A 24,243-nucleotide genomic window follows, 5' to 3' on the forward strand; every position below is an offset into this window, starting at 1 on the left:
ACCAGAAGCTGACAAAGGGCTGCAGGGCAGGTAGTGTACCCCTCCACCAACAGAACCCAAATGACTTCCTGATGGCTTGGGTGGGGATGGGAGAAAGGCCAGAATAGTCAAGGAAGGGACAAAGTTGAAGGCCCATACGTCAGGAAGAACAGTCAGACCATTCACTTTTGTCATCTCAATGGCTCACTCTGCACTGAATATGGACCATGGGCCAGGACTACATTCTCACCAGAGTCACAGTGAGTAAGATGACTCAGGAATGGCCCTAGTCCAAGGGAGGCAAGTTAGACAAACATAAAAGGAAGGCAAACTTAATTACATAACATACAATCTAATGAAAAGCGTCGTCTAGATGAGATCTGCAAAGGACACAGAGGAAATAAAAAGCTAAGAGCTAAAGAGCGTAAGTATAATTAGGGGAGACAGGTTGGGAAGGCAGAGTCAAGGTGGGGCACGTGTCCAGAGAGTAAGGAGAGCAGTGTGGAAGAAATGGGGAATGAGAGGGGTCGGCAGTGCCAGGAGGTAGTGTGCCCACGCAAAACCTGTGCTCCCCACTAAGAGCCCTGGGAGCCAGAGAAGGGCTTAGTTGTGGGGATAACACACCTTGACTTTTAAAGGGTCCCTCAGGGGCTGGGGATGTGGCTCAAGCGGTAGCGCGCTCGCCTGGCATGCCTGCGGCCCGGGTTCGATCCTCAGCACCACATACCAACAAAGATGCTGTGTCCGCCGAGAACTAAAAGATAAATATTAAAAATTCTCTCTCTCTCCTCTCACTCTCTCAAAAAAATAAAAATAAAGGTTCCCTCAGACAGTTGCATGGAAAGTAAGTGGTAGAGAGGGCAAATGTAGAAAACAGAGTCACAGATTCTTGTCATTCCAAAGAAAAGTGGTGACAGAAGCCTAGCGTACATTCTTCAGGAGCATGTGCTTCATTCTCCAGGAGCATGTGTTTCCACGAGACGGAGAACCCATGAACCCCAGGAAGGATGGGATGCCAGTGGCCTGAGGGGACCTGGCTATCAGTGCCAACAGAGGGAACCATGGGCCCCAGACCTGGAAAGATTAAATGCTGGAGGCCTGTGGGGACTGGACCATCAGGGCAGACACCAGGGATAGGGTGCCAGGGGCCTGTGGTGACTGGGCCACTATAGATAAAGGTAGCAACATAGAAACCAAGGGTGTGGGATAGCATCTCTCTGGGGCAGGAGCATAAGTCAATGACTCTTCCTTCATTCAGAAGCAACTGAGCAGGGGCCAGCCTGTGCTAAGTATCAAAAATACAAAAGGGATCATATTCCCAGCACCTGCACTAAAGCAACAGGAGAGAGAGCCAGCCAGGCTTAATCTCCAGACTCCAGGAGGCGCCTGGCAACAGTCAGCACAGGGATGGCTATCAGCATGCCAAGTCACAGGTGGAGAGAAAGCCCCGTCTGCTGAGTCATTTCCTTGCCACATCCTGGAGAGGGGAGGTGTAGGCTTCTTGGGTGGTCCTCCCTGGGTTCACAGCAGGTCTCTGGCTCAATAGTTGGGACTCAAGACCAGCATCTCATGTAAGAGCTTGGCCTGGCACCATCAAGAACTGGTACAGAGCCCATGGGGAGCAAGTACCACTGTGTCTCTAAAACAGGTATGGTTGGGGGGCAGGGGAGTATCTTTGAGGACACATGAAAACAACCCGTCAGAGACAAGCTAGCCTAACACCTTCTGCAGAAGTCAATTTACATTAAGTGCTATCAAAAGCCAAATGGACACCATGAAGGCCTCTTGTCTATGTCCTTGACGATCCAAGGTGCTAGCCTGTGCCAAGACAGAAACTGGTTTGATGAGCATGAGACCTGGCAGGCAGCAGCTGTGGGAGGCACTCCAGGCCACGACATCACTGACTCTGTTCTCACCCACCATATCTCCCAAAGGAAATCCTACCCTCCCCACCTGATATGTACCCATCACCCAACCTGACACTGCTGCTGGCCACACACATTGATGTACCTTGTTGCCTGTGCCACCCACTGGGTACTCCCAGTTCTATACCCCAAACACTCGGTTCCTCAAACACTGAAGACAGCAAAAGACTACCATAGCAACGAGCCAACAGCTTGCCTGCTGCACCAAGCCCCAGGCTGTATCCTGTAGAGGGAACTTCACCCTCACAACCCCACCAGAGCCACCCTCACCATCGCCATTCTGAGAGGCAGGGAAAGGCTGATTAAATTGTCCAAGGACAAAGTGCTAAGATTCGAACACAGGCAGCCCATGTGTGGAGTCAGTGGGAACTGCTCACCATCACCGCAGGTACAACGTGACCCCCACTCAATGCTCAGAGCATGCAGCCCAGCACTCTGAATCTCATGTGCCTATCACTGGCTTTGCTGACTCTGAACAGCTTGAGAGCATCATAACTCATGGAGACATCGACTGACAAAGGTGACATGGTCTCGTTAAACTACAAGACAGTTTAAAAGGATGGCTTAACTACTTTGAACAAAGAATAGTTGAAGAGCCATATTAAGAATTATGGCTGCGGCTAGGGATGTGGCTCAAGCGGTAGCGTGCTCTTCTGGCATGGGTGCGGCCAGGTTCAATCCTCAGCACCACATACAAAGATGTTGTGTCTGCCGAAAACTAAAATGTAAATAAAATATTTTTAAAAAAAAAGATTTGGGGCTGGGGACATGGCTCAAGCAGTAGCACGCTCACCTGGCATGCGTGCGGCCCGGGTTCGATCCTCAGCACCACATACCAACAAAGATGTTGTGTCTGCCGAGAACTAAGAAATGAATAAAAAATTCTCTCTCTCTCTCTCTCTCTCTCTCTCTCTCTCTCTAAAAAAAAAAAAAAAAAAAAAAGAATTATGGCTATAAGCCGGGCACGCCTATAATCCTAGCTACTCAAGAGGCTGAGGCAGGAGGATCGCAAATTCAAGACTAGCCTTGGTGACTCAGTAAGAGCCTATCTCAAATAAAAATAAAAAGGACTGGAGATGTATCTCAGCAATAGAGCTCTGGGAATTCTATTTCCAGTAAGTACCACTGGGTGGGGCAGGGGGGAACAGTATTATGACTATGATGACCTTAACTTACTCTAGGCAACACAGAAACCAGTGCCTAGTCAGGTAGTCTGCGATGTGGAGGGGATGACAACCTTCCACTGATTTACTCTAGTCTCTCTGCTACATAAGAACACATCTCCTCCACATGCTGCCTGGGCCCAGGCCCCAGGGAGGGGCAGGGAGGTGGCCCCAGGGGAAGGTGGCCCCAAAGCAAGTATACCAGCTCAGCCCATCCCAGGATCAGGAGGCTCTATGGACACCTAGGAGGGACAGCAATACAGGTGCTTCCAGCCTAGTCACCCTGGTAACTACAATTAAAGGCTCTTCTACAGAGGCAGAAAGACATGACCTTCCAAACTGCAGCCATCCCAGTGAGTGCAAGTCTGGGGCAGAGCAGGCAATACTTGATGGCTGATGGGACAAAGGCTCTTGAGCCCCAAGTGCCTGACCCAGCTAGCTGGAGTGGCCAAAACAGATAGGCAGGTACCAGCTCCCTGTGTCCACCATCCTCGGTTGCTTCTCTCCACTTGGCCTTAGAGCCAGCTCTGCCTTAAATCAGAATTGAGGAAGGTGACCAAGGCTTCAGCCCAGCTGGACAACACTGAGTGCACAGGATTCATCACCCCAGGCCCCAGTGAGGTAGAGAAACAAGTCACAAGGGCCTGGATGGTACATGCCAGGTGCTGTTCAGGAACCTGGGCAGCCTATCTGAACAGTGTTCAGGAACCTGGGTCCCACCCTCAAGTAAAAAGGGTCTGGATGGTATATGGGTGCTGCTCAGGGACCTGAGACATGAGCTCTGGAGAAAACGGGCTTGTGTTCAAGTCTTGTCTCCACTACTTCCTAGCACATCAACCCAACATTCAAGTGTCACATCTGCAAGCCGGGGTTTATCAATGTGACTGCTCCAGAGCTGTCTTTAAGGTTCAAGTCAGATGCTGCACGGGAAGCACTTGGCACAGACTTCGTTCAGGCAAATGCCATCGATACTGATTGCTCTCATAATCACCCTCGTCATCATCATGATTACAGACAGGAAGCAGAACCATGGACTGTGGCAGGCCCTGAGAGGCCCTGTTCCCTCCACCACCCCTCTTCAAACCATAACCGTCATTTCTAGGAAAGGAGAGAACCCCCAAGTAGCAAGATCCCTAGAATTCCTGCACAAATTTCCCAATCTTAGTGGTTCAACATTCTCCAGAGCACAGCAACCTGTCACCCTTCAGGGTCTGAACAATGACTAGCATGGCCACAGTCAGCCTCCTGCTCGCCAGCAGAGCCAGGGGGTATGTAGTCAGGTCTGGGCCCCTGGGACCCCTGGACACTAGCAAGCCCCAGCAAGGGCAGAGGGTGCTCCAGGATAGCCCTTGGGGAGCTCTGTGCAAGGACAGTAAGCAGAGGATGCATCCAGACCTGACCACTCATTCTAAATGACTCACCTGTCCCCAGCCCCATAACTAGGAAGGATGTTATCAGACTCCAAGAACCAAAACCAAGACAAGGACAGCAAAAAGAGCAAGGCTCCTTCACTATAATCAGATTCCACCCAAAGAGGAAGAGGGTTCTGAGACAGGCCCTGGAGACCCATTCACATCCATGATTGTAGGGCCCCTGAGCAACGTGTCCAAAGATGGAGAAGAAAAGAAAAACAGAGTGGGCCTGGACTGGTGGTTCATGACAGGACTCACATGGAAATGAACACTCAGATCTCCTTAAAGCACTTCCTACTGCCAGAGCACAAAAGCCTTATGAGGTGTGTATGAACATGTTGCCCTTGCTCTGCAGAGTAAGAATCTACCTCAACCCCTGGCTGCACAGCCAGCCAAAGGACCTTTCTTTGCCACATGATCACTGACAGCCATGAGGCACCAGGTACACAGCCCTCAGAACAGCCCTACAGACAGACACTCCCTTTTGAGATAAGGAAGTGCACCGAAGTAAATCCACATCTACTCCAAGTAGCACCTTCCCACCTCCTGCCATGTAGAAGGACTCATAAAGCTTCCTGTCCCTTCAATGGCAGACATGATCAAAAGGAAGCACAAGCCCCACCATCAAGCTTTCCAGACCCCAGCTCTGTGGACTCAGAACACTAAGAGACAGAATTCCACGGTGGTGCACACCTGCAATCCCAGAAGTCAACAGGCTAAAGCAGGAGGACTGCAAGTTCAAGGCCAGCATGGGCAACTTAGGGAAACCCTCTCTCTAAATAAGAAATAAAAAAGGACTGGGGGTGTAACTCAGTGGCAGCAAACAGAAGCCCTAGGTTATATGCCCATCACCACAAAAAAAAATAGTAATAATGATTTCAGTCCAGTGTAGAGTTCAGAATCGTGCTGTACCAGTACAGCAGCCAGAAGCCACATGTGGCTCAATGCTAGAAATACTTTCTCATTCCTAGCTGGCTGGCAGCCAGCAGGTGGCTCTGGGGTACAACATCATTTGATCTTCCCTCAGCATCCATTAGTGCAGGATGTTCAATGTCCCTACACCTCATTCATACAGAGCTCAGGTCAGAGCCGTGCTTAGTGGCCGACCCTACTCAGAATTCTTCCTGCTGGGAGAGTCACAGCTCTGCCCGGAAACAGGCCAAAGTCTATTACATAACTACCCAGAGGCCAACAGAAGCCTGAACTACCGCAGCACAGTGAAACCTCAGGTAGGAGAGGGACCTGGAGGACCCGCTGACTCACTCTCTGATTTCCAGCTTCGCAGTGACAGACACCACGTTACTGAGACAGCACACACAGGAAGTAGCAGTCTTCTGTCAGATCGGCAAAGGAGGAAAACTAAGACACCCAGGTGAGTGCTGCTCAGGAATGAAGGGTTTCTGCTGCTCTTGGCAGAGCAACGCATGGGGTGATGCGCAACATTTGTCTTCTGAAGGCCAAGCTCCTGGAGATCTGCATGCCACTAACTGTCCCACTGCAGGAATTCATCATAAAGAATTAAGGACCATGCTACAAAAGTCTATGACAGGGCTGGGATTGTAGCTCAGGGATAGAGCACTTGCCTAGCATATGGGAGGCACTGGATTCAATCCCCAGCACCAAATATAAATAAATAAAATAAAGATACTGTGTCCATCTAAAACTAAAAAAAATAAATAAATATTTTTTTAAAAAAGTCTATGACAGCAGCATTTAAAATCCAGAAAGGGGGCAGATAAGGAGGAAGAAGAAAAACACCCAGCAGTGGGCCCGTGAAGTACAGGGTAGCCACAAAATGGCATATTAAAAAGCTACTAAAATGAGAGGAATAAATGTTCAATTCACAAGGAGGACACAATCGATGGCTTGGTGGCAAGAGTGGGTAAGAACACCTGCATGACGACGGGAGCCCAGGCCACTGGTCTGCACAGCCATGGGAAGCATGTGGACACAATCACACCCCATGACACTGTAGTCTCAGGTGGACCATGTGTCGGCTCTGCAATGACTACACATCACGCAAGGAGACAAAGCACACCCCAAAAAGCCCTTTCCAGAACCTATGACCACCTGCTGGGCACTTGCCTGGCATCTGTCTGACTCTACCACATTACCTCCTTCTCACCATCTGAATTTTTATCAAATTGCCTTTAAGAGATCCATGGAAACATACCAGTCTTACAAGGTCTCCATAAATACAATGGACACCTTCCACCTAAGGCTAACACAGTCAGCTCAGAACATGAGGGCAGAGGCCAAAGCTGGAGGAATCCATCTCAACAACCAAGGCCAGTGCCACCCTGCCACCTTTGCTTTATGATCTGTGAATAAACAAAAAGGCAGGACCTCTCAGCCCCAGTACACAAGTCTCAGCATGTAGGGTCTCAGTTCTATCTCCTGAGTACCAGAGGTCCCAGGTCACCCCCATGGGGAACTGTCCACCCCCATCAGAGTGGCAGCCTCAACACCTGATGGCTACCCACATCCTTCTCCCCATCCATCCCAACAGCATGGTTCTTGGCACACAGATCAAGCCAGGCAACAAGGTGCTCGCCAGCCCCATTCATAGCTAACACTGGGCTAGGGGCCATATCACATGTCCCACGTGAAGCCGCAGCATAAAAGGCCAACCCACAAAAATAAGTCAATCCTCAAAAAACATTCCAAGCAAGGCTGGGACAGCTGTGGGGCCTCATGTCCCTTCCCTGAAACACCACCACAAAGGCAACACAGCACTCACTCTACAGATAAGCATGGAGCACTGGGCACTTCCACAGGGTGCCCTGAGGCTCACATCTCCACAGGGTGCACTGACTCTCAGAGGAACTTAGGGCACCTCCTGGGAGGTGGACAGTGGGCCAGAAGTCTGCAGACCACCTACCTATGGCACAAGCTGCTTCCTGAGACACAGACACCATCCCAAACTGATCGAAAAGAAAATCCCCATTCACATCCACAAACAGAGGTGGTGTTGTGCTATATGCAGATGCCTCCCCACCTTTCATGGCTCTCTGGGTAGATACGTGAACTTGTGGCTACTGGTCAAAGTAGAAAAGTGCCTCATGGCTGGCAGGAGAAGGATGCCAGCGAGTGCCCTTCCCTTAACAGTCCATTCTGTTTCGTGGAGTGAAATGAAGAAGATGGAAGAGCAAAGTGTTAAAGCTTTAATTCCAAATCACTTTTCATGCCTGTTTCATCTGACAGTGGCTTTGAAAGCAAAAGGCAATCTTTATCATTTGAGCTTTTTAAAGTAATTGATGTTATTATGTCCAACATAACCAAATGCTTCTAAAAGCTGATTTTCAAAGTGACATCAGTCCCCAAAATAAGAAACCCTTCCTTCTGGCTACTAATAAATTATTAAAACACATCTGCACAGGAGGACAAGACTGAGGTTTAATAATCAATGGTGAAGAGGCTAGCTCCAGGCTCTCCTCACAGACTCACCTGCCAAGCAGTCAGTCCACCAGGACACCCAGGCCTCACACCATGGTCACTGCTGCAACTTCTCCCTGTGGCTCTGCTCAAGGCAGGAGCCCAGTCCCATGTGGTTTTACACCCGCTAGATGTAAGCACAAACCAGACAACTCCTAGCTCATGGTGGAACTCCATCTTTTCTATCACTGACTGGTCTAGGACAGGCACACAGCCCAGTTTTGGCCAGTGAGGGGCATCTGCTGGATAGCAGTCCTAGAAAGATTTCCTTGTTCCAAAAAGACCCAAGAAAGAGGCCTCACCTTTCTGTCTCCTGACACCCAAACCTGGGCAGGAACTTCAAGGCCATAAGAGAAACCAGCCTGACCAGACAGCTGGCAAACAAACGGACCATAAAAAGCAGGGCAACCCGTTATTCTGGCCTTTGACTCAGTTTCTGGCAAAACTCTTGGGATCTTTCTAAAACTCTTGGGATCTTCTGGGTGGCAGGAAGTCCTTTCTTAGTAAGGATTTGGGTTTCTACTAATAAGGTGACTAGGACAGGCCCCTACTTAACTAGGATGGGGATGAGCACAGAAAGACCAGTGATTAGAGCTGAGAACTCTCAGCCCCACTCACCAGCCTGGAGAGGAGGACTAAAGACTGGGTTGAGGAAACTCTTAAACAGCAAGATTCGGGAGCTTCTAGGTTGGTGACCACAGAAGGGGCACAGCTGGTGAAAGCAAGGAAGCTCAGCACCTGACTCCTGCCCCATGCACCCTCCCATGTGGCTCTGCCTGAGCTGGATCAGGATAGTAAATAAGGCACTTTCCTGAGCTCTAGCAAGCCACTGGAATAAGTCAGACTCTATGTATGTATAATATGTCAAAATGCATTCTACTGTCATGTATATCTAAAAAGAACAAAGAAAAAAAAACTAAAGAGGGGATCATGGAGCTCCCTGAATTTGTAATTGGACAGAGTAGGTAACCTGGGAACTAGATAAAAGGACTGGCATCTGCATAAACCTGCAAATTCTAAGAAATGTTGAAACTGAACTGAATCATAAGACACTGAGGTGGTGTCAAGACTGGAGAAGCAGAAAAGAACACAAATTTGGTGTCAGGAGGAAAAAACCCAACACCAGGCCCTGGGATGAGGTCCTGTAGCCACCCATCTCTGGGCCTCCTTTGGGGCTAAGAAAGAATGTGCTCGATGCTCAAGCCAGTTGGCCGAGATTTTTGTCACTTACAAAGGCCTCAGATGGTTGGCATACTCTGTAGGTCTTCCATGAGGGCACAAGTCTACACACTTGCATCCCCAGGGGCCAGGTTTCTACACTATGACAAGGTCATTCCAAGCCCACACACTGCTAGAAAGATGAGAATAGTCCTGATCCAAGCAGGGACCCCCAAGTCAAAAAGCCAAGCCACCAGGAAACCAGAGGTACATGTTGTCAGAACAGTCACAGTACCCCAAGTGGAGTCACACTACCATACTATGGGAACTTGGAGCTTCCAATCCCCCACCATCTCAAACTAAAAGCCACCCGCAAATGCCACATCTCACATGTGGTTTGAGTTATTCCCCAGGACTTCTCAGAGCAGCGGTATTAGGGTTAGAGCATAGCAGAAGGTCTTCTGGTTACACATGTACTGTCCTCAGAAAGGATCAAGGTAGTTGTCAGGACCCCTTGGCAAGTTCTCATGAGGGCTGTCATAGAAGGAGCACACCCAATGCTCTTCCTGGTTTCTTGTGTGGCAAAGTGCTCCTCCATTACACATATGCCCTACCACCCATGAGGTCCCCACCAGAGCCAAGCCAGGCCTTTCGATCTCCAAAATTATAAGCATACCTCTTTCTCTAAAAAGTACCCAGCCTCAGGTACACTGCTATAGCAATGAAAATGGACTACTTTACCCAGTGAGACAGGAGAGCACCCCTCTGCCTAAGCCCAAGTGCCCAGAACACATGCATCCCCCCAGACACCTGGTCTACCTGCTGGCAATGGCACTGTTCTTCTCCTTCAGGGCAAGTTCTCGCTGTTGCAGCTCAACAACAAATCTGGAGAGGTCCTCTGGAGTCCTGAGGGATAAAGAACACACATTCAGTTCCATCTGTCCCCAGAAGTGGGCCTAATTCCACATCTGGAATAGAGGTCCAAAACCATGCCATTTAGAGACCAGGATGAGTAGTCTATCATGTGACCCATGAGTGAGGCAGAGAGCACTAACCACAGCCCGAGTCCAGCCACAGCCCACCACCAGCCATGCAATAGCAGCAGGCTACCTTCATAAGCCTTGGCTTTATTTCACCTATAAAAACAGGGTGACACATAATGGTGTCACCATGCCAAGGAAATGATATTCACAAAGTGCTGCCCAGTTCCTGGCATGGAAATGATGCACAACAGCTCCTATCTTTGCTTTTCCTCCAAAACAGCTGCATGCACACAGAGTTAAGAGTAGTAATGAGGGGCTGGGGACATGGCTCAAGTAGTAGCGCGCTCACCTGGCATGTATAAGGCACTGGGTTTGATCCTTCAGCACCACATAAAAATAAAATAAAGGGGCTGGGATTATGGCTCAGCGGTACAGTGTTCGCCTAACACGGGCGGACCCGGGTTCGATCCTCAACACCATATAAAAATAAAGGCATTGTGTTGTATCCATAAAAAAATAAATAAAAATAAAATAAAGATATTGTGTCACCTAAAGCTAAAAAAAAATAAATATTTTTAAAAAATAGAGCAAGAGTAGTAATGGCACAGCCCCACACGCGTGCTACTGCATGATTCTCAGAACTATTCCAGATTCACTATCCCAGTGGATGCAAAGCAGTCCTATTCTTTATGTTTCCATATTTCAATGAGGAAATGGAAATTCAGAGATGCCATCTGGCTTTCCACAGTCCACTTGGTCCATGAGCTTAAACTTAAGGTGAGCCACATCTTCTGACTAGTACACAGAAGAACATATCCCAGAACTCTTGGTAGCTTTACGAGTAGCATGACACACATGTGGAGTGCACAGCAAGAGCTCCCAACATGGCATGGTAGGTGGCACACAAGCCCAAGGCCAAGGACACATCTTGCTTTCCTCTCCACCCACCACAGCAAGCACAGGGCTTATGGGGCCATGTGGTATGAGCCAACCCATGGCTCTGTCCCCCAAAGTGTCCCTCCACCTCACTAAGTAAATATGAAGAGCCCCTGCAGGGATCATGGAGGCCATTACTCTGGCTACAGCAAAGCAGCTGTCCATGCAAGGAAGAACCTGCAACAAGCTACAAGGAGAGTGCTGCTGGCCACCCTCCACAGCAGTGGCCTTTCTTACTGCCATTTCTCAGGCCAACACTGAAGACACTATATAGGGGGAGACACTCACCCTGGGCCACAGAGTATCTGGGGTCCCCATGGGCAGGGCCCTAGCAGTGCAAGGTACAAGTAAGCCACCCTCACCATGGTTTAGACACTCAGGACTGAACTCTGTCCTCCTGAAGTTCCTATGCAGAAGCCCTATTCCCACAGGATGGGATTTGGAGATGGGACCTTGGGGAGGTGATAAGGGTTAGGTGAGGTCAGAACAGTGAGGGCCTCACACTGGGGTCAGCATCCTGATAGACACACCAAGAGACTGCTCAGTCTCTCTCTCCTGGCCATGCAAGGACACAGCACAGGCAGCAATCTGCAAGGTGGGAAGGGCCCTCACCAGAGGCGGAACACCAGCCTCCAGAACAACAGGAATAAACTCCTGCTCCGAGCCCCATCTGTGAATTTGTCACAGCAGCCCAGCCACATTGAGAGGCTGCTCCGGCAGAAGACACACCCAAGTGGGCCAGTAGCACAGACACTCAGGAAATGGCTCAGGCCCAGCGTGACTCCATCTAGACACCCAATCCACAAGCACAACTTCATGTTTCTAAGTACACAGAAAATAAGTAAGATGTATGGAACACCCTTAGAGAGCTTCACCCCAAGTTTATCTGGAGTTTACTTCCATGTCAAGCAGGGCCTAGTGATCGAGGCTGAGGGGTCTTTAACTTCATGCGCCTCTGTGAACTGCTTACAATGAGAATTCATGTACTACACATATGAGTACAAACAAAAAACGAAGGAAAAGCCACAGCAGGCTCAGAAGGTGAGGAAAGACGCCAGAAGCTCCCAGGCTGGGGAGCAGGGAGCCTGGCCGATAGGGGGTGCCAAGTGCACACTGCTCAGCCCAGCAGAAGCCCAGACAGGGGCGCAGAGAAAAGGGCACACAGAAAAGAAGGGAGACAAACCACGAGAAGCCCTGGATTCAGAACAAGCTCAGGGCTGGGAGAAGAGAGCGAAGAACTTGGCCTCCTGTCGCCTGTCCTGAGCTCCACGTAAGGAGGTGAGTCCACGTTGAGCTGTGGATCATGGAGGATTTCTGCACAGTCACAGCCATCATGCATCTCAAACCAAAGACCAGGGGCCCACACACCTCCAACTGGCAGGAAGAGTGTTTATTTTCCGGAAGCCTCCTGACCTGTGTGTGGTTAAAGCTACTCAGAGATGCTTACCCAGGGCGCTCCAGGGATTAGCTAAGTGCTTGTAACTAGAAGGAGTCACGCCAGGTGCCATTATGGCCTAAAAATAACACCGACAGTCCATTCTGAAACTTGCACTTCACAACTACAAAGTGGGAGGCATTTGAGGCCTCGGGAGCCTCCGACACAGAGATGACAAGAAAGTGACAGTTCCAACTGCAGCCCAGGCTGTGACACCTGCTGCGGAAAACTCTAGTTTCAGCTGCGAAGCCTTTCACATCCTAACGGGGGCTTTCAGGGAAAAAGTCTTTTTGTTCCATCTGCAGCTGAATTTTGACGCAAACTCAGCTGTGTGCAGAATAGAAGAGGGCTGGGGGATCATGCCCACTGCTCTACCCCTGAGGCAAAGGCAGTTGCAGCCACAGCTATTTTTGGGTCCTATAGCAGATGCCACAGCACTTTTGGAAGCCTAAGTGCCAGTTCCCCCAAGTCTGATAGACACCAGATCCAAAGGATACCGAAGCCTAAAGTGAATCAAGCACCAACAGCCACAAAACCAAATGAGAAGCCTTGAGCTTTCTCCCGAGGTGTTATTATTATATATTTTTTCCAAAAAATAGGAACCCGCAGGGCATAACCACCATATTGCTGGGGCTGGGCTTCAGCCAGGGCCCAAACAGAAAGGAGGGAACACAACACAAACAAGATAGGCTTTTTGTTTTTGCAAAAAGGATGCCAAAACAGGAATGAACGGAAAATATTAGACAGCAAATACTTTTGCTAAAAATCAAGGAAATGGCAAGAACTGAGGGCTGCGAACCCCTGCAGGCAGCCCAGACTTTTCTCAATAATATAACATAACTGCTTGGGAAAAGGGATGCAGGTCACCCCGATCTGACATTGATGTGGCTGATATGGGGTGCCCAGGACTGAGGAGAGGAACTACTGCTTTCCTGGGGAGGAGAGACTAACTCTAAGCAGTGCAGTGGCTTCACCCTGGGCCATCTCTGGCAGAGCCACCTGCAGGGGCTGTGGTCACTGCCTCCCTGAGTAGGAGGTCCCAGTCTGGTGTTGAGGTCATAGCTACCCAGACTTCAGGAGACTCAACAAAGGGCATTAGCCCACCTCACCCTTTGAGTACAGGGTTGCTCTGTAACATCCAGGCCTTGATAGACAAGGCCACTGACAAATCTTCCAGAGCACCCATTTCCCTCCAGCACAGAAGGTCACTCCAGCCCTGTGGACGGTTCAGAGCTGGTTGCTCTCTCAGGCACAGTGGCCTGCCATGCCTCCCTCCAGGCCCATCCAAGATCAAAGGCCGCCAGCAACAAAGGCTGGAAGGCCCTCCCTCACACCTCAAAAGGATTTTCAAATGGAAACAAAATCACATCAACTATCTGAGAAGGAGGGAGCGGCAAGCTGCTGCTTCTCAGACTTGCTGCCTTCCAAAGCCAACAGCACGGTCACACTCGGCCTCAGGACCTTCATGTCCCTTTTCCAGAATACTTTCCCCTAGATACCCACACACCCCACTCCTTCATCCACCTCTAGGTCACAGGACACCAAGTTTTCAGCTGGATCTCCCAAGCATCCTATCTGAAACTGTGGACCCCACCCCCCAGCTTCTCCCTGCATCCCTTCCGCAGCCCACCACCATCAGATACCCACTCTGCCTGTCAGGTTATCATCATTCTCCCTCAATTACAATGAAAGCTCCCTAAAAGAAGAGACAGTTTACATTTTGTTTGTTTTTTTTCACTGGCGCAATCACAGGCTTCCAGAAACGTATGTGAAATGAAGGAAAAATCATGATACCTTTCCAGAGCAATACCATGCAGCTCAGCTCTGAGAAGTGAGAACTCGGACCACTGGATTCTAAGTCCAGGGTTACTGATTAAATAAACTTCACCCACCCATACAACAATTTCTGTGTAAAATCAAAAGAATGCAGAATCTTTCTACATATTAAAATGAAAGATCTCCAAAATGCACTGCTAAATAAAAACACAAAAAAACAGAATGTAAGTGTTCTATGCTGTCATTTGTATGAAAGAAAAAATACACATTGTTGTAACTGAATTATACTCGAGGATGAAGAAGAAATAACAATGGCTTCCAGCAGAAGAGGACAAGAATGGCCTGAGAGATTTACCTCTAGATACCTTTAAAATGTATAAAATATTTTGTGCTAAGGAAACATATAAAAGCTATTCAATAAATAATTTCTCAAAGCTCAGCACTGTAATCTTGTACTGCAGAATCAGGTGCTAAATGAAAATTTTGTAAAAAGAAAACAAATTATTCCCACAGCAAATTAATGCATAGAAATCTAACTATGACCATTTACAACAAAACAATGATATCATTTCTTAAAAATGTTCAGCTGTGTATAGGTAATACCATAAACAGGACAATGATGTATTAGTGAAAGGCCTCCTACCTAAAATAATTAAGCCTGGCAACTGATCCCAAAAGGTGCTTGGTTAAGAGGGGAATGGAATGATACATGTGTTTCAAACATCTTAACTTAAAACATAAAAATACACAAGTATTCCCTATGCTACAAATGTCTTCTTCAAATACAGGTCAACTAGAGCTTTACCTTATATTTTTGCATAAAGCACACACACAACAAGTAACTCATGACTTTTAGGTTGGTTCCTTTGAAGTGGACACCTATAGTCTTCCTAGATTTTACAACTTTTCCTCTTAGTCTTTCATAGTCAATTTGTCTGATTCAACATCAATGTTTCAAGAATTTGTCTTTAAGACTTTGCAAAGGATCCACCTTCAAATTAAAAGAAATAAGACTTCTGTTACACTGAAGCAGCCTTCACAAAGTATGTAATGACAATAGCAATGGCCACCCTAAAACAGATGCCAGTGTGGTGGTGGGTGGAGGCCACACCTCTTGCCCCTAGCTTGAGTGTAGGCACATAGATGACTACCTGGGGCCTTTGAAGACAGACTTTTCCATATGAAATACATTTCAAACTTTTAAAAAGTTAAGAATGGGGCCAAGCACAGTGGCATACACCTGTAATTCCAGCAGCTTGGAAGGCTGAGGCAGGAGGATCATGAGCTCAAAGCCAGCCTCAGCAAAAGCAAGGTTCTAAGCAACTCAGCAAGACCCTGTCTCTAAATAAAATACAAAATAGGGCTGGAGATGTGGCTCAATGGTTGACTGCCCAAGTTCAATCCTTAGTACCAAAAAACACAAAAGAAAAAGAAAAATTAAGAATGACTCACTGGTATGAGAATTATGGTGCTGCAGGATCTATCTGAATTTTCCAGAATTGAGAACAGAGTATATTGGTGAGAGCCATGTGTCAGCCATGTGTCCAGAGCTACAACTCTGCCACCCACACACACCTGCCCCATACTGCAGCATCTGGACCACAGGAATCATATAGAGAACAACACACACACAGATTACACTCGTTTTCAAAAAACAGACTCCACAAACCTCAGAAGCATCAAAAAAAAGGGGGAGGGCGGTGGAACAGAGCTAACATCTTAGATTCAGAAACCAGGCCAGTGCTCAAAGTCTAACTCCACTGGCTATCAACTACATGGCCTCCAACCAATCAGCAGACCTCTCCAAGTCTCAACCCCTCCTCTGGAAAATGGATGTCAAAAGAGAGCCAGGCTTAGCAGTGAGACTATGCCCTGGAGTCAGCCAGGCTCAAGTTCAATTCCCATCCCAGCCCCAGCTTCCTAGTCCGTGAAATAGGATCATGTCTCCCAACCTGACTACCAAATTAGGGACATCCAGCCCTCTGTGAGCCTTTGTGATGATCTCTGTCTCTCAGACAGTGTCCAACACCACCCCTACAAACCTCTACCAGTTGCTTGGGCACTGATAGATGACAGGTTTATTGGTTCTAATAACAAAACAAAGAGTAAATCTGTTTGATGACAGAACCAGAGTCTAAAACCTCACAGAGAAGTAGAAAGAACAGGTGGACTGTAAGCGAGAAGTAAAACCCCTGCAGGGGGGCCAGAGGGCGGGGAGAATCAACTCTTAGAATATAATGGGAAGGACAACCCTGATTCACCAGCAGCACCTATGGACAGACTTGGGCATCCTGCATCTGAGGCAATCTCACTCAACAAATCCAGCGAGCACTGCCACATGGTGGTCTAGTCCCAAGCCCTGAAGAACTCTCTGACACACATACACAGACCTGGAGACTTCCCACCTGTTGAGGCAGGCAGGCAGTCACTGTGACGAACCCAATGTGCACTACATTCCCAAGGAAGACCAGCGGGGGAAGAGGACAGGTAACAAGAGTGAGGTGTGCAATCCTCACAGGCGGTCAGGAACCATGTCTGAAAAGGTAACACCTTCCACAGACTAAGCAACACAGAAGTGAGCAGTGCAAGCTCAGGGGGAAGAATTTTCAGAGGCTCCAGGTCAAGTGAAATTGAGTTGTAGCTGCAGGGTGACAGGAGAATTCCACCCAAAGAACTTCTTGGAGAGAGAAAATGTGTTGTCTCAAGGGGAACTGCACACACTCAGAGAGCCACACCCACACCAGTGTGGTTCACAGTATGCAAACGTGCAGCGCCACACTGGCAGGCTCAGGGAATGCTACAGACTCAGGTCTGACTGAGAAACCATCAACTCAGATGGCTCAGGAGTGACACTGCCTGGAAAAGCCAGGAGAGCGCTGCCACCATTGGGTCCACCTCCCTCCACCCCACCACCTGGATGCCACCTCTGTGGAGCTGGAAGAACTAGACCATGAGCAGCGGGCGGCAACATGGAGTGGGCACATGACCTTGGGAAGAGCAAATTCTGTACCCAGGTGACTTCACAATGAACCAACACCTTTAGCCTTGGCACAAAATTACAAATGTGTGGATTTCAGCTCTGCAGGATGGAACGGGGTGGAGATAAGGGCTCTGTGAGGTGGCAAACTCCCAACCCTGAGGAGGTGCAGCAGACTAGGGCTGGCTGTTGGAGGCAGGGCAAGACAGAGTGACTCTGGGGACCACAGGGAGGCGCACAGCGACAAGACGGAGCAGGAAGGGGGACCCTGCAACTGTGTCCTCACTCAGCTGTGGTTTTGCAGCTCCTCTGCCAGGTACTGGCCTCCCACCCCCTGCCTCGTGAGGTCCAGATCTCATCAGCTGTCCAAAGCCAGCAATGCGGCTTATCTGCTTCAGGCAAACGAGCCTCGTGGGTCCCCAGACACATGTAAATAAAATGAAGAAATTTCAAATTTACAGTTGCTGCCTTCGGAATTCTTTCTCCCGGCTCAGGAAGGATTAAAAGGACTTCAAAGCAGCCTGGGTCCCAATTAAGCCAGTGTGACCACCGCAGGGATGCTGGAACACTCCTCTGATTAACAAGAGGCGTGCTTTGAACTGTTCGTGCTAAAAAAAGCTCTTAGAACCTCTCAAACAAATGCTGTAATTTCTCTCCCACTTCCCTCACTCTTTGGAAAAGTTGATCCTCTGAATGCTTTAAACATTCAGATAGCAGCTGGATAACAGCCCCAAACACAATTTCAGCGAGGAGCTCAGAACAGGAGCAGGGACAGAGGCCTTGCGCAACTGCCCACAGCAGGCTGGGCTTCCAGGACAGCACTGGTGGCCTGAGACTACACAGTGTCAACACACTGCTATGCGGCCAGTGCAGCAAGGCTGGGAGAAAGGTCTGGGCAGAAGATCAGATTCTCCCTTCACCTGAGCCGAGGATCCCCACAACGTGGCCCTGGAGAACATCCTTGACACCTACCTGAGCAGTGCTGCACAAAGTACCTGCACAGAAATGGCCAGAGCTGCTGGAGACTGGGGTCAGTAGAACAGCAGAACCCTCCCTCCACATCAGGGGCAAGCTCAGCTCGTGGGGCTGAAGTGCCAAGGTAAGCCACAAGAGCTCAGAATAGGAGCCCATCTACTACCGACAGCAGTATCCAAGGTGCAAAGTGAAACAAGACGCCCCATACAGTGGTGATTCACTCTGGGCAATACAACTGTGGTTGGAAGTAAGCTTGGGAGCCAGTTGGGGACACCAATCACACTGTGACTTCAGAGATCCCAGCGCATGGTTCCTGACAGTCCCACTCTCACCGTGCCTTTAACATTAAGCATTAGGAAAGCCTTCCTCGAATACCTGAGGCCCAACTATTCTACCTCTGAGGATTTCTTTCAGGGAGAGGCAGGAGATCAGGGAGAACAGTGAGTTAAAAATCAAGTCAATCTGGCTGCTGGGGAAACAATCAAAGCAATGTGTGAACAAAGGACTTTACCGGATACAGAAACTCAGAAAGAAGCCATCATTAGCGAGATGCTCTCTTTGAACTCACTGAGTAATAAAAGGAGAGAAAAGGTCTCAGAACTGTGGAAAAGCAAAAGCCACATACAGGCAGAGCTTAACTGTGATTGCAGGCTGGCCCTGAGCTTGCTGTGTGGCCCTGGGCTACTTACTTAACCTTCCTGAACTTTGGTTTATGCATCTTTAAATGAGAGTAATGAACTAGGATGCCACATCCTGATTTGTGATTCTCTCCAAAAACAAAAGCTGCCTAAGACTCTGTTCCCTCTGATTATATGAATGATGCGAGAGAACAAGACTCCAGGCAGAAGGTGTAGCGAGACCAAAGTCCTGAGGCAGAGCCACAAAAGGGGGACCCTGGGAAGGCTTAGACAGCAGGCCTGGGGCAGGGAGAGGCAGAGGGCACAGAGCACATGGGGGGGCTGCAGTCAGAATTCCAGATTTGATTCTAAATGGATAGATGCTTAGACTGCTCACCTCTGCGGCCATATTCTGGAGGTTTTGTAAAAGGAGATGAGCACCCAGGTTCACCCAAGTGCTACTAGTAGCAGGGAAAAGAAAACAACCCAAACACCCAGCAATGGAGAAGAGGGCAGGTGCGGGCAGCGAGGCTATGAAATGAGGACTTCACTGCAGGATGAGTGAGGACCACGAAATGGCTCTGCACAGAACTGCAGGTCCAGTGCTTCTCCTCAAGGCCCCTGGGTGCTGGAGTGCCGAGAGAGCTGCAAGTCCCAGAGGGAGATAGGAATTACCAGGTGGGCTCTGCACTGAGAAGGGTTTATAAATGGTGCGACAGCACTAGGGGAGGGCCAGGAGCAGTGACCTGAGAGAAGTTGAAGGGACAGAATCAACCGGGTGATAGGCAGACAGAGGAGGGGGATGAGGTACAAGACCAGGGAACTGGCTGGGCACAGCAATGGAGCCAAGCCCCAGCAGAGACCACAGGAGAACGGCTGCCCGTGGCCATGGCAGACAGTCACACAGGCGCTCAACAGCAGAACAGCTTCCTTTTTTCAGCATTTCCAAGATCACTGTTGGAAGACAGATAATTTGCCAAGACAGGCAGAACTCAACGGTGCCTCCATGGGACCCCGTGTAGCTCGCTGCTGTACTTTCAGGGGAAAAGAAAACTACAGAGAAGACTCTAAGAATCCCAACACTCACTTGAAAAGAAACAGCAAGTAGGACATTCACTGGGCCTCCTGAGGCCAGAGCTCTCTCTGTCCCCATTGTACAGATGAGCTTTGACAACCAGCCTGGGCCCACGCAGCCAAGAGGCAACAGCAAGAGCAAACCAGGCTCCTAAGCAGAAAGCCAAAAGGCCAGTCTGCCTTCCAGGACACTGGAACCAAAGTGCAGACATATGCGCATGCGCATGCACACATGTGGTCACTTTGCCCCCAAGAGCACCTCCTGGTTACAGGGGGAAATGCTTCAATGACACATGAACACGGCAGAAAGGCACTGCAGCTGAAGTGAGCAGTTACCAGGTTTGCCTGGTCTGGGCTCCACTGCTGTGGCACTTCCAAGGGCTCCAGTGAAAGAACAGAACCCACCCATCACACTGTAAAGGGCACATGCCACACACAGTGTGAGACCAGAGGAAATGCAGCAGACAAGTCAACGGAACCTGGGTTCTTAGATCCACTGCAGCCACTCTCCATGCTGAGCCTGGGCCGAGTGAGCACAGTCATGGAACTCACCCAGGGGCACCCCTGCGGCAGTGCCCTTTGTATATCAAACTGGCCTTTTTCAAAGAAAACAGGCACTGCTTTCCTCAAATCCAAGGGGAACTGCCAAATATAAGGCAGATGAAAGCAAGACAGATATTTTTTTCAGGACACAGAAAACCACTGGGCAGCTCCCAACTCCTGTGGAAACCTACAGGGTGTAGGGTCCAAGGCACCTCCCCCACCTCCAGGGTCTGAAACTCAACTAAATCCCAAAGCACATCCTTAGAGTTCTCAGTTACTGGCATGTTACAAACACCACCGGCCACATAGTGCCTCATACAACCCTCAAGCAGGAAGGACAGGGGTCCCATGGCTGCTGAATAGATGAGACAGCCGAGTCTCTGGGTGGCACATCACTGGTAGCTACTGAGGCAGAGTATGACCTAACTGTGAAGGCTGCTCTCACCAACCCACTAACCTGTGAAGCAGAAACAACCCTTACCAAGGTCCTACAAAACCATCCCAGCTTCATGGGATAGTGAAGGACGGGTAGAAGAGGCCAGAGGAGGCTTCAGAGGTCCTGATCTGCTTCTCTCCAGTTACCTGGAGGCCTCGGGTTAACAAAAGGCGGAAAGCAATGGGGTGTGAACATCACACTACTTGGGCTCAGAGGTGGGGGCTGCAGAGGGAGAAGGGATATCTCGTATGTCCCAGGTGAACAGGTGCGTGAGGGTGCAACATGCCTGAACCCAGCTGCCCACCTGCTTACCCTGAGAGTGAATCATGGTAAATTTGTGGGCCTGGCTTCATGTAGTTGTCTCCCCAGCATCAGATGTTCTAGAAAACAAATAACTTAGGCCTCAAGAAGGCTGTGAAGGGCAGCATCCTGCAGACTTTCCAGCAATGCTGAGCCAGAATCATCTGCTTACTGCACTGCACAGCTCAAGGCCAGGAGTTCTCAGGAAGCTCTTTGTCTCCTCAAGACACAAAAGCAAAAAAAGGCCACATGAGGTATTTTGCATGATTCCATTTACTCAGCACCACTCAGCACCAGGTACCCAAACCTCACAAGAATTGTCTTGTTAATTCACACAGCCTGAGATGGCTGTCATTCCCCACATGACAACTACAAACTAAAGGCACAGTTCCTTGACCCTGGTGGGCAGTGCATTCAGGACCCAGCCTCAACCTTGGCGTGGAAAGCTGTATCCTTAGGATGGCTGCAAATTCTCCTTGCTGCATTTGCTTGCTGAGTCTGACATCAGCAAAGCCTACCTTCACGGGTAGCAGGGAGGACTAAGTTGGCACCACCAAGCTCAGGGCATTGACAGGCACCTGCAGTTGCTCACTATGCTGCATTTGACCCTCATGGCCCTGCAGGGCCAGGTCAGAGGGACACAGGCTGCAGTACCAGGCAACTCACAGAAACACTTGTTCAATAGTCTGTGCACACAGGAGGACCCAGGAGAGCAGACACCTAAATGTACACCTCTGGCTGCAATAGCAGCCCCTGCTGGCACCCCAACACTGGCAGTAGACTCTCCTTTCCTCCCATTTGTAGAGACATTTCTACCCAAGTGACACAGTAAAGAGTCAGCCTACTAGGTCTATCAGAGAACAGTAGCCCCTGCTGCCCTGTATCTCCTGTACTAGTTCCCTGCCCTCGCAGCACACACTGGAGTCCCCTAAGCCAAGCCCACTGGGAATGACTTCTCCTCTCAGACTGCACTGCAGCTTTCTTGAAGCATCACCTCCAACTTCCCAGGATGAACAGGACTTAGCTCTTGCTCCTCACCACTGTCCTCAAACCATGGGAACACCTCCCCCCCAATCACTGTTGTCAATGACACAGCTAAACCCCAAGACTGGAGATTTCTTGTCTGGTTCTAGAATCAATCCACTCGCACAGAGGCCATGTAGCAAAGTGTGATTATTTCCACTTCCTGCACTACTTTGTGTCTTCTCCAAAACTAATGAAGGTTTTTCATGTGCTGGTCTGTGTAGTTACTACCAATGCCCCCCTGAGCTCTGTGAACTATCAAATCTGCTCCCAAGATGTCAGAGATGCCAGGTTGTCTATCGGTTTCAGCCTCAAGCTGCCCCAAGGAGGACTGAAGACCCTCTGCCAGGGGCATGGGCAGCATCTCAGGTTCTTACTCCCATGGTTAGGAAGGTCCTGTCCCCTGCACGCAAGCCCTTCCTCTTCACCAGCTACTCACTCTTCCAATAGGAGCTTTCTGGAAAAGGATATGAGGGAGATACTTTTTTGAGACTTTATAAATCTGCTCTCCCACTGACTGTTAATCTAGGTTGAGTGCCAGGCACTGTGGCATGCGTCCATAGTCCCAGCACTGGAGAGGCCCAGACAAAAGGGTCTCAAGTTCAAGGACAACCTGGGCAACTTAGCAAAACCACATTGCTTAAAAAAAAAAAAGATGAAAATTCTTTTCCTACAAGCTCCTAAAGACATTGCTCTAGTCTCTACTAGACTCAGATGCTGCTGACAGGGTGAAGCCCATGCTGACTCCAGATAAATCTGTGTTCTACTCTCATCCTCTGAGAACTCAGCAGAGGGGCTTTGCCCAGCAGTCACAGCCTCACAACACGTGTCTTGGTGATGGCCTGCATTGCCGACTCTCATCCACTGACAGGCCCCTTCAGTCTTCAGCCCTGAGTTCTAGGGAATATTGGGGAATATTGGAACTGTTCCAAGGTCAAGTGCTTCCCATTTCTCTGCTGTACTATCTGAACGTGGTCCACCTGGATCGACCCTCACATTCTGTTTTTCTCACTTCATCCTTTTGCTTTTCTTTCTGGGAAATTTCCTCAGCTTCCCAACACGTACGTTGATTTTCTTCCCACATCTGTTCAGTATTGATTTCCCAGGGCTCTCCTGGTTCACCTAATGTTCTTCTTTCAGAGAATTCTTTGCCTGTTAAAATACCTTCTTTTATTTCTCGGGGGATATTTACAAAAGGTTTTTTCCTTCAAGCTTTGTCCTTGCGTAATTTCCATTTCCTCTAAGTTCCTTTACCTGGGCGCACCTCTCCAGGCACGGATCCAGCAGAGTTCCCCACATGAGAGCTGAGAGGTCTCAGCACCACTGCGTACTCCTTCTTGACATGGCCACGTTGTCTAATCTCTTGCTCAGTGGACAAGAATCTATCTCCCAAGGCTCTGGACCAAGCAGGACAAGGGCTGGTACCTCAGCATCAGTCACATGCAGTTCGCCTCCTCCCCCAACCTCCAGGAAGCAGGCCACCCTCAAGAGCACTGTCACAGGGACAGCAGCATCACCCTCTGCCCAGGACCTTCCAGTCTTCATTGGGCTGGGCAGAGTAGCCTGGCCAGGGCACTGAGCTGGTGAGAGCCCTGGGGCGCTGCCCACCTTTCAGCTGACCAAGTCTGTCACAAATCATTCTTATTCATCGTTGTGGTCTGGAGGGGTGGGATGCTGCAGCTCCTGAGCTGTGGGAAAACTCAGCGGCATAAATCAAATTGGCTCTCACCTCCCCCAAATTAGCACTTGGTTTTCTCAAGTCCATTGCCAACTCTTCTAATACATATTCTACCTTTCAAAGGTCAGACACTGTTGCTTTCTTTTCTTTTTCCCTATTCACATGAGATTTTGCTCTTATTTGTTTTGGGGTACAGGGGATTGAACTCAGGGGTGCTGAGTTACATTCCTAGTCCTTTTGTCTTTATATTGAGATAGTATCTCACTGTTTCTCAGGCTGGCCTTGAACTTGTATTCTCCTGCCTCAGCCTCCCAAGTCACTGGGATTACAGGCATGTGCTACCATGCCCAACTGAGCTTTTGCCTTTTACAACAAACTCTCTTTACTGTTGTGGATTAGGTTTCAGGAAGATGAGAAA

General features: G+C 49.2%; 1 protein-coding gene across 1 annotated transcript in view; it reads right to left on the reverse strand.

The window, feature by feature from the left end:
- Positions 1-24,243, reverse strand: part of LOC144372333 (mitotic spindle assembly checkpoint protein MAD1-like) — a 238,839-nt gene that overhangs the window by 161,296 nt on the left and 53,300 nt on the right. Inside the window, 1 exon segment of the mRNA XM_078035712.1 lies at positions 9,892-9,978. Within this exon segment, the coding sequence (XP_077891838.1) occupies positions 9,892-9,978 (87 nt within the window).

The sequence above is a fragment of the Ictidomys tridecemlineatus genome (genome assembly GCF_052094955.1).
Source record: "Ictidomys tridecemlineatus isolate mIctTri1 chromosome 12 unlocalized genomic scaffold, mIctTri1.hap1 SUPER_12_unloc_5, whole genome shotgun sequence".
Lineage (NCBI taxonomy): Eukaryota > Metazoa > Chordata > Mammalia > Rodentia > Sciuridae > Ictidomys > Ictidomys tridecemlineatus.